Source organism: Metopolophium dirhodum, chromosome 2 (genome assembly GCF_019925205.1).
Source record: "Metopolophium dirhodum isolate CAU chromosome 2, ASM1992520v1, whole genome shotgun sequence".
Lineage (NCBI taxonomy): Eukaryota > Metazoa > Arthropoda > Insecta > Hemiptera > Aphididae > Metopolophium > Metopolophium dirhodum.
The window spans coordinates 3,915,556-3,927,836 of NC_083561.1; the positions used below are offsets into that span (position 1 = coordinate 3,915,556).

General features: G+C 28.6%; 1 protein-coding gene across 1 annotated transcript in view; it reads right to left on the reverse strand.

Moving 5' to 3' along the window:
* LOC132938338 (regulating synaptic membrane exocytosis protein 1) overlaps window positions 1-12,281 on the reverse strand; it is a 219,767-nt gene that overhangs the window by 19,213 nt on the left and 188,273 nt on the right. The window contains exon 12 of the mRNA XM_061005117.1: window positions 4,410-4,475. Within this exon, the coding sequence (XP_060861100.1) occupies window positions 4,410-4,475 (66 nt within the window). The remainder of the gene's footprint in view (window positions 1-4,409; window positions 4,476-12,281) is intronic.

Sequence of the window (12,281 nt, forward strand, 5' to 3'; positions counted from 1 at the left end):
TAGTGTGATTAGATACATTTTTTTTTTTTTTTTAACATTTGGAAAAAATATAACAATTAGTAATAATTAGAAAAATTATTAGTAAAAATAGAAACTATCGACTACGTTTTAAAATATTTACAAAACGGAAGAGAAAAAAAGAAAAAAAAAAACAAAAATAATAATATATTAATAAATAATAGTTATAACAATAGGTCGTGTGGGCGTCCACGCTTGAGTCGGCGTACAGAAGGTGGGTCACTTAGTTTATAGAATTTCGCACTATGAGCATAATTGATGTGATCGAAGAAGTTGATAGTTAATTTTTTTATGTACTCTGTTATTGTGGGTAGCTGAAAATCTTTATGAAGTGCATCATTTCGTACAAACCAAGGAGCATTAGAAATGGTTCTCAAAACTTTTGACTGGAAAACTTGTATTTTGTGGATGTGGGTTTTTGCACAATTTCCCCACACAGGGACTGCGTATAGAAGTAACGGTCGTAGTATTTGCTTATATAATAAAAGAGAACATCTCCAGCTTAAAGCAGTTTGTCGGTTGATCAATGGGTATAGTATTTTTAGCCTCTGGTATCCTTGTTGTAGTTTGGAGGTGATATGAGGATTCCAAGTTAATTTTCTGTCCAGAACTACACCTAGGTATTTTATTTTAGGTGACCAAGGTATATTATTACCGCACAAATTTAAGTTACCAGGAGTTTTCGGGCGTCGGTTGGAGAAGAGTACCGCAGTGCTCTTATGAGGGTTTAACATAATTTTCCATTTATCTCCCCATTTTTGAATTTCATTCAGGTGGGCTTGAATATTTTGGGTTATTGTTTCGGTGTCTTTGGCGCTTGAGTATATAGCACTGTCATCAGCGTATAGTGCTACTTCAGTATTATTTGTTGTAGGGAAGTCCGAGACGTATAAGTTAAAAAGTAAAGGTGAAATTTTTGAACCTTGTGGTACTCCTGCGTTAATTTGTTTTGTTCCCGATGTAGTATCGTTGATTCGAACTTTAAAGCAGCGATCGGAGAGGTAGGATTTAATTAGATTATATATTGCGGTTGGAGTGTTTAATGTTTTTAATTTATATAAAAGTCCGTCGTGCCAGACCCGATCGAAGGCTTGGGCTATGTCTAAGAAGGCTGCCCCTGTATGTAGTTTTTTTTCAAATCCATCATTTATATGCTCCGTTAGTCGCAGAAGTTGTTGAGCAGTGGAGTGGTTTGATTTGAATCCAAATTGGAAATGAGGGATAGCATTTATTGCATTTAAGTAATTAGTAAGCCTTAAGTGAATAATTTTTTCAAATATTTTTGAAATTGAGGACAGTAGGCTTATAGGTCTGTAATTGCTGGGATTAGAATTATCTTTACCTGGTTTTTTGAACAGTATTATTATTCTGTTAACGTAATATATTAAAATTAATAATGTAAACTTTCTGAAATTATAGTCTCCTTATGCTAAAAATTCACCTTACATTTATAAATGCTTAATACATAATTAAGTAAAAACTTTAAGTTTCTAAAATCCATTTAAATCTATTTAACTGTTTTTTAAAACATTTTTTTCTGCTGGACACCTTAAACTTTGTTTAAATAATTCACAAAAATAAATAAATATTAAATTATTTTAGTGTCTGATTGTATAATATATTTTTCTATAGTTCAGCACTTTAATAAATACTAGAAATTTAAATATTTGATAAAAAACAAAACCAAATATTTGAAATGATACAATTTAATATTCACAACAAACATATTTAATAAATGTAAATTCTGATTTCAAAATAATTATGATATAAAAATAAACTATATAAAAAAGCATGAATCTAAAATTAACATTAGGTACGATGTAACTTAAAATGTTAACAATTTGTTTTCATCATCCGCAGTTTGACCAACTTTTAAAGTTAACGAATTACTTAATTTTGAGGAAACAAAATCACTAATAAATCATATACTTATATGAGAAAAATATAGGCAGAATAAATTAGACGGTAAATTTAATGATATTTATCATTATTCGTAATATTATTTTGTGATCAAAAATAAATTGATAAATAAAATAGCATAAATAAATTGTTTGTCAACAGACATTTATATAAGAAAACTCTTTTTTTTATATTTATGGGTACTTAGTCAAATAATTTAGTTCAGCTTATTCTTCGGTAAAATAAATTTACTGAAACCAATAAAGAGTTATCTATAGAAAATTTAAAATGATTCTTATTTATTGAGGTTCGATTCGTATTTGTAACATATATAATATACTTGCTTTGAAATTTAAAACGTTATATAAATAATATTATACAGTATTCCTTTTAAAGCAAATAAAAACTGTACCTATACCAAGATATCAATTTGAAAACACAGTATGGCTACCTAATAATTTATTTCACTTTTTGAAATAAATAGTGCTTAGTTTATGACATCACATCTATTAAGAGATTTTTTTAAAACCAATTTAAAAATCCTAAAAATGACAGTTAATCATAAATACTTAAAAGATAAAAAAAAAATGAAAATCTATTCCATAGGGTGTTTCTTCCCCATAAGTCTCATCTACACAGATATATGTCATATATAGGGCTTTAGAGCTTTCACGTCTTGATCTCTTATCTTATTTTTCTAAGTTTTGGTATTTTTTAAGACACAGCATACCGATTTTGACAAATCTTAAATAATATTTCCAGGGCTTGCATTTGAAAAAAAAATATTGTTTTACGTTATTTACAATCAAAACGTTATACAAATTTTGAGTTTATCGTTATTCAAAATTTAAACGTTATTCAACTTTTGTGTTTATCGTTATTCAGAATTAAAACGTTATACAATTTTTGCGTTTATCGTTATTTAATATTTAAAAGTATTTAGATACCTGTTTTAAAAGTACACAGGCTGCAATTTAAAAGTATATGACTATGACCTTTTTTGGGGACATAATTTCCCTATTCTGAGTTTTAAGTAGGTATTGTGTAATTTTATTTATTTAATTAAATGGGTTAGATAACCCAATTACATATTATTTACAAAATATAGAGTACAGTGATACAGATTAAATTACAATATACATAGTTCGTAAAGAAATGGAAACAAAATAAATAATAAAACAGTATGATGATAATTAATCTTAAGTTATAAGTGATAATGTATTATTGAATTTAATAAATTGCCTAGGCTCTAAGGACTTTATTATAAAATAATAAATATAAAAAAAAAAAATCATGATCATTATTTTGAAATTTTGAACGTATTATTAGGTTTTTAAATGTTAAAATTATTTAGTAAGTTTTACAATATTGTGCTTGAGAATATCATTTAAACAGGAATCTATGTTTCAAACATATTTTACTCTGATTGTCTTGACATACTTTGTCAACATTTATTTTATACCTTCCTACAATTGACAAAATAATCAGAATCTATAATTTATGTTGTTAAAAGTTAAATAATATGTATTGGCAATATAAAAGTGTGTACATAGCTAATATACTATAGAGTGTAGACAACATAGTATAATTTATATTATCTAAATTATACTTATTACCATATTACCATTATTAAATAGAACATTCACAAACAACAAAATAAATACCAATGATCACCGAACACAATAGTTGAATAACTTGAATGGTATAAATTCCGACCGTAGTACAGATAGTACAGTACAATATTATCAGAGTATCACTATTATTAGCTATTGGTAATTAAATTATTCTATTAATACCTTCCTATTAAATTTTAAAATAAATCTAATACGGGATCTCCCGGATAGGCCGGATACGGGATAAAATTAATTCTTGGCTCGAATAAATAATCGAATAATACTAAGTATTATTAAATAATTGGAAATTAATTATTTTGTTTAATGGAATACAATATATACCGTTTTGCTTTATGTTATGATATATCATATATTTTGTTAAACGTTACGTTTTGTTTTGTGTTATTTATTTATTTATGTTTATCGTATTTCGTTATAATTACGTTTACAAATTTCAATCGTTTTTTATCAAACATAACGTTATAATCATAACGTTATTATAACGTTTGCAAGCCCTGAATATTTCATGTTAGTTTTAATCTATAATTTATAAATACTTTATATGGTTTAAAAATATATATTACTAAAATGTCTCTAAACTGGAGAATAATAGTCAACAGATAATTAAATATTTCAAACAGTATCTATTTAGAGTTCTATAAGCATTTTTGTAAAACTATTAATGTTAGAAAGAGAATAGAAGAAAGATATATATATATATATATTTCTACTAAGAAATTGAACTTCCAATTTTTTTTTAATATTTGTACTTAAATAGTTACCATATTATTATGCTTAAATCATAAATCATAAATTATTTATAATTTGTTTGTAACGAATTTGTATTGAAAAAACATTTATATGATTTATTATACTTACTTCGATGAGCTTTGTCTGTGAGGTCACGCTTCAATATTACTTTGCGCTTGGATCCTGAACGAACACCTAGAAAAAAGTCACAATATAATAATATGTATTTGATGTTCATCAAAAAAAAAAATTACACCTTTTATAATAATAGGAAATCAATATTTTTATTGTAATATACAAATATCTAGTGCCTAAGACAATTATATCATTACAATTTAATGTGTTTAACAGGATTTTGTACACTATACTACTAACAAATAGAATTGTTTAAACAAAATAAATACACAGATCGTAATTATTTCTGATTTTTACTTTCCTTTAATAGTATTGTACTAAGTCCATTTAGTTTTTGTGCAATATATACATCAAATATGGAATCATGGGCCAAACAATAGAAATCTGGGATTATAATACCCATCGTCAAATCCGATAAAAATCAATTCAAATACGATGGTTACAGACCAATATCACTATTCAATACTATAGGTGCAAATTACTAGAAAAAAAATATATTATTATAGACTATAATGGTTGCTTGAGAGAATTAATTTTTTCTCATAATTCAAATGAAATGAGTCCCCCAAGGTTCTTTCAGTAACATTCTTCCTTACTTCAGCCATGCTGGACCAGTCCAACACTCAGCATTTACAACATGGCCGGCGAACCCCTTCCCATATTTAAAAGAGTAGATTTATATGCAAAATTCATAGCAAAATTAGCTAGACGCGACGGAGGAAAACATAGTGATATAAACAACGAAATTATCAAGCTGATCACTGAAAATGTATGCATTTCAGTCAGAATCATCCCTCGTGAATTCGACATGCTTGGGATAACAATTATTATGAAATAAACACCGAACTAAACACCCTATCTAAACAGAATACAGCCCCCGAGATATTTAAAAGGCATGTATATCGTATCCTTGATAGAGTTGCCATCTCTCCAGGTTTCACCTGGATAATCCACTTTTACATATAAACCAAACGGTTTCAGTAAATTATTCTCCGGATCAAATAAAATTTAAATAGATAAAAATGAAAATCGATTCAATGATTAATTTTTATGGTGCAAAAGTTACGAAAAGTATTTCCACTTCAACCAAATGAGCAACTTATGTTTAAAAAAAAAGTCAATGAAAAGTATAAAAAAATTAATGATTGTTTGAAAAAATATTACCATTTCAACAATTCTATTTTTAAGACGTTTTCAAACTAAATTTAAAAATAAAATTATTGAGTATGACAACGCAATATAATCTGTGAACCTGTAAGGCTTAAGAAACATTGAAGAAGACCAATTTTTTGACGAAGTAAAACATTTGCAGGGAGTGTGGGCAGAGCTTTCAACAATGAACATAATTATCTTTAGACTTAATGTGGGTAGAGTTGTTAAAAAAAATCACTAACTTTAGGTTACATATTATATTCGTATTATAATCTCCCTGGTCCCTGCATGACGCGTAAACATTTTTTTTTTTCATGAAATTATTTTTGTAGAATAGTCTGATTGTTGCATAGATCCCTGCATAGTGATTAACCTTTGCCGTGATCGATGAACACAGAGGCGTGACAAAAAATAGTATGTGTGGCTCGTGCGGGAAAGCAGTTTCAGTGTTGGATTAAATGTGGACCTCGCCTGTGCCTCGTGCCGCAAACGTTGCCCGCGACTGAATGAAATAGCTCACTTCCCGCTCTTGCCACACAATAAACTATGCTATGATAAGTACGGCATAATAATAATATTATACGTTGTGAGACCGGCCGAGTTAAGGTGCACGCTGATGAATGGTGATCGACGATTGCCACACCACCGTTGCGTATAGCAGCTAAATATTTAACGTTTAAGGTCTCCGAAGTCCACTAAGAAGTTTCACTTCAAAATGGGCATGTTTTCTGGAATAATCAGACCACGAAACTGAACCAGATCAAGATTTAAGTGTACAACCTACAGATGGAAAAACCCCGACCTCAATCGAAAGAACGATACAACTATAAATCGCTTAAAAATTGGACACACCAGGCTAACTCATGGTTTCTTCGTGTTAAAAGACGAACCACCCATCTGCGATGCTTGTGGTGCACAATCATAAGTCAAACACATCTTAACGGAATGTCATATTTTCATACAACAGGAGCGAACAAATCTCTAATGGACCAAACCCGAATAAAAACATGAAAATCATACAATTTCTTAAATTAACCAACTTCTTAATCGATAAAATATATTAAATATAATTGTTAAACTAATGTAACATAATGTGAAAAGTAATTAAGGCCTTAAGCTAATGGCATTCTGCTGCCGAGTTTTAATTATAATAAATAATAAAAAAAAATTAGTTTTAGCAATGAGCTTTTATTATTGACAAGTAATTTAGAACGAGAAAAAGTTTTTTATTGAGGTGTAAAAATCAAAGATAGCAAAAAGTAAAACCAGAACGGCATAACTTTTACATTTGTTTCCCAAATACCCAAGAGCCATTTCATTTATTACAATATTTTAATTAAATTTCCACATATAATTAGATAATGCGTTGTATGAAATATTCTACACGCACGTGATTTTATAGGTAGGTACCTACATTAGGTATACCAATTAAATTACAATAATAATTAAATGTTCTTCAATATTATATTCCCGAAAACCATATCATACTATATACAATTAAATACAGTATTGATCAAAAAAAAAAACACACATTTAACAGTTACAACTCAGGGTATTTAGGTATAGATCTAGGTATTAGTAAAAAAAAAATTACATTTATAAGCACTACTGAAAATTAATCTAATGTCCAACAAACGTTTTTCTTTGGGATGATAATATAATATTATAGTTGACGAAAATCTCTATTATTTGATAATTTGGTCAAGTTTCAATCGCGTAATTCATAAAAACAATATAATATATTCTATCATTGAGTACAGATGCAGATAATATTAAATATTGTCTGCATCTATAAACATTTTTTAGATTCTGAGCGAAGCGATGAATGTATTGATTTTACAATGATGTGTGTTTTAGATTCTGAGCGAAGCGATGAATGTATTGATTCTACAATGATGTGTGTTTTTTTTTTTTTTTTTTATTTTTTTTTTAATTTTTTTTTTTAATTTTGTGTCTGTCATCACCTTTTAGGACAGTAAAAGTGCTTGGATTTTCTTCAACAGTAACTTTTCTGATAGGAAAGTGAATCTAGTTGGTACTTTGGGGGTCAAAAGTAAAAATTTCCAAGTAGTTTTCAAAAGCGACGTGAAAAACAAAAGAAAAATTAAGGAAAAACGGGAATTTTTACGCAAAATCTGTTTTCGAGAAAATCGATTTTGGTTTTTGTTATAACTCTAAAACAAAAGACCGTAGGGACATGAAATTTTGACTGAATGTTTATATTAGGATTTTCTATACACCATACAATTTTGAAAATATTTTTGACTTTTTTTGAACTGCTTACGGACATTGTCATTTTTCAATTTTTTTAGTTTTTTTTTCTATAAATATCAATAAAATTTTATCTGTTGAGTAAAAAAGCTTGAAAATTTAATAAAAGGCTCCTAGGTTATTGTTTCAAAGGCAGATGAAAAAAATTAAAAGTCCTTAGTCACAGTTATTATTTATAAGCATTTAAAGTTCAAATTTTGACAAAATACGAAAAAATCACGAAAATTAGCAAATTATTTTGAGTTGAGAATTCATAAACATTTTTCTATTTAAATCTAAGATTTGAAAATGTAATATAAGATTACTCATAAGTTTGTCTACCTTTATCAAAAAAAAAATGTCTACAAGAAACTTAAATTAAATTTTTATGAGCGTCTGAAATTTATATTTTTACAACATTTGATATTCACTCGATTTCTCATGTAACAATTTTCTTATTTTATTGTAATTAAAAAACGAATGACTGTAGATACTTGAAAATTTCACTGAATGTTTATATTAGCATTTTCTATACACCATAAAATGTTGAAATTATTTTGACTTATTTTGAGCTGTTTACGGACATTGTCAGTTTTCAATTTTTTTTATTTTTTTTTTCTATAAATATCAATAAACTTTTTTTATTGGGTAAAAAAGCGTGAAAATTTAATATAAGGCTCCTGATATATCGTTCTAATAGTTAGGTTAGGTTAGGTTAGGTTAGTTCTACAGTTGAAAAATATTTAAAATACATAAGCACAATTTTTTTTTTATAAGCATTTAAAGTTCAAATTTTGACAACATTTATCAAATTTATAATTTATTAATTATTTTGTAGTTAAAAATGTATAAAATGTTTAACTTTTATGGCTAAGGATTGAAAATTTAAAACAAGGCTCGACGTAAATAGGTTATATATAAATTATTTTATTCTCAATAATATCAAATATACTTGGTAATATCATAGGTTGACTGACCGTTTTCGCTCAGAATCGTTTTTCTTATACAATGATATTATATCATTGAATTCAAATTTAACACCATCCATTACAGTGACCCACTTGTAACCTACTGTACAGCAGAGCGACATCCACTTATCCAGGGTTTTTTTTAAATTAATTTAATTTAAGTTATCGTCTATTATCATTTATAGGTAATATGCAAGTAAACTAAATTGATATTTTTTATATTAATTCGTAAAGGTACAATATTGAGATACTTATTGTTAATAACTATGGTGTTAAAGCACATACTCATTTTTGAATTGTAATATTATTGTGTTACCCGCTGTGACGTAAATAATCAGCGATGACCTAGTATAATGTCCAGGGATTGGGTGAAAAAAATAAATAGAAAACACTGGGTCGTGTATAAAATAATCACGTTCACTAGGCATTATAAATAATTCCGAACACAAACCGGGCTTTGAAATAAAAACAAAAACGATAAATTGATAAATTGATAAAGTGATGTAGTGTACGACCGTACGGCAACTTCGCCAGACAATATAATATAGTAGTATGGTCAGCAGGTGGGAAGTGGAAGAATTCAATTTAGAATTTGAAATCAAAATGGGATCATTTATATTTTCGTACATTCGGCAGAGCGAAAGGGCTTAAAAAATATTATATTTTATGCTCACTAAAAATAAACGGGTTTTCTACCTAATTAGAGTAAACTGCAAAATCTTTAATTTAAGGATAAATTACAAACGTCATGAACCGCGTGTATACGTGGGAGAGGGGTCAGATTTTAATTAAATTGTTCGGTGTACCTTATATAGTTATTAAAAAAATTAAAATACACAATTTTTGAATTGTGTGTGTGGTGCTCTGTTGTGGGTCTTATAAAACATAGGTAGCCAATCAAAGCGCTTCTAAAGCGCTTCTACGACTTTATAATTTGATAATTATAATATAGGCATTTGTCAATATTGACGAAAAACTATTTTTTTTTTCTACACGATTCCATGCTATGGATTATTATACCTACATTGAGGGATAGAGAGGATCACAATAACGATTTTATGTAAAATAATAGTAAAATGTCCATCGTTACCCACAGTATGTGAAATGTATCGAACATTCTGAATATCAGGTCCAAATGTTGTTTAGTCACTGACATGAGTATAATAATTAACATGGAAACATGCGTTCATACAAATGATTTTTTTCGAAAATTATTATAAATCAAAGAAGTCTTCAAAATAAATGTACAAAGGGTACTCACGTGGAGTCCCAGTCATTATTGTCTTGCATTTGTATTTTAACAACAAAAGGTAAATATAATATTATTATAGTAAAATGATAACCTGAGATTCACATTCTTCCTATTTTTTTTTTTTGTAGTTACAGAAATGTTGTTTCTATTATATATTATGCACGAGATAGATGCAAAAGACTCCCTATCGCGGCTTTCTATCTGTGATAAAATTAAAACTGTATTTTACGTCTACAAATTTCCTTATTATTATTTCTACAGTCGTACAACGTGAATGTTTTTTCTTTTACCTTAAAGACAGTGTGAGATTACATAAAGCCTATATTTTTAGACTGAAAATGCCATTATGTGGAACCACAGGTATGAACCTACCACCAACAACATAACGGCGGCTTGTGTATATAGCGTTCACTCGGAGCATAACAATAATTTGACTCGTGATAATTAATATTATTTTACGTTCACCTATAATAGGTGTCCAAAACAGGGTTCGTAGAGATATATTTTAGAATATATTATTATTATCATCCGATGGGAACGCAGCGATGCGTGAACGCATTTAAATTAATTGCATCGGTCTTAGTGCATAAAAATCGTGTGTTTTAACTTTTAATGTTATATACACTAGACGTAGTATAACATATATAACCACATATTTTAAGTTTTATAACGCGAAACAGAGGTGTTATCATGGTCGTCCTCACGACATTTTAAATTAGCCCACTCCGCCTCACAAATCAAATTGTAAAAAAAAATGTTAACTTAAATCTTCGTATGATTGTAATCTGTAAAATTTAAAATCCAGCGGTTACATAACTATTTCATTCTATCTGATGTACAAACGACAACAATAGTAAATTTTCAAATCTAAGTTTAGTTGATATAAGTCAGGGAAACTTTTAATAATAAATATTAATACAAAAAAACAAGTGTTATTATCTTGTTGTACTCTTGTTGTACGGAATTAAAATTATAACTGTTAACAGTTGCATAAAATTGTGTGAAGTGGATGTCTAAACGAACCTGATATCGTAATCAAATGTCTATTGTAGTATGCATATGACTCACATGTTTTTTTTATCGAGTTATACCATTTTTTTCAAAATAAAAAAATATGTTTTAAAATGCAACCTTATAATTCAAACAAATGTTCGTAAATAACAATAATTTCCTACTGGCCGGAGCAAGTTTTACCAGTTATAATTTCTTAATATCCAGTATTTCAATGTCCTCGAGACCCTATAACCCCTGTATAGCGACAGTATCGAGATGAAAAACATCCGACTTGGTATTAAAAGCAATACAGTGATGAACGATAAACCATCAGTGTAGATACTATATTGCGAGTGTTCCTGTTGAGATAGGTTCGCAAACATCGAAAATAGCGACCGGCCACCAGCTATATTATGTGTATCGTTCAAGGAAAACGGAAAGGAAGTACTTAACTTCGGGGTTCTCGAGCCGTCTATATCAGAAATAGATACGTCCGGAGAATTAACCTTAACTTTTACCCCGAATTGTTTGACACATTTGATTGATACTGTATGTAATATTCACGGCGACGCAACGTCTGAGAATAAAATAGATACGGTTTCAGTTTTCACGGTTGAAACAGTGAACGTTTGAAAAACGCTGCGTTCCGTCAAAACTAACTTTCAAACCTAATCCTAAATTATTTGACCAACACTTTGTCATAATATACTCATATACGACATACGTTGTGGACCCATCATGGGACAAAACAATAATTATTATACTGTTGTAGCTGGTCGTATTCTTGTGAGTGAAAACGATGGATTAAACCAATAAAACACGTTCGCTGTATTTTTGGAGATATAATAGTTGCGCTGACAAACAAAAATGTATTCGAAGGAAAACTTGAAGTGTAAAATAAAAACGGACACCGAGGTCTTCTTCGTAAAAAAATAATAGGTATTAACCGCGTGTATGCTATTGCTATACCAACCGTTCACTATTCAAGTTGTTTCTTCCGTTTTTCGCAGCAAACATATTTGTATTATTCCACAACATTTTCCACTGGCAAGGCTTTGTTGCCGATAACCCAGATGATTATAATCATAATCATATTAACCGGCATGAGCAGTAAAAATGCATAATACCATTCAATACCGACATTTAAAGTTTGAACACTTATCAATGACATTTTAATGAAACAATCAATGTTTTAAAAAATATTTAAAGACTATTAATATGGTATTTTTGTTACTATTTTAAAAATATTTC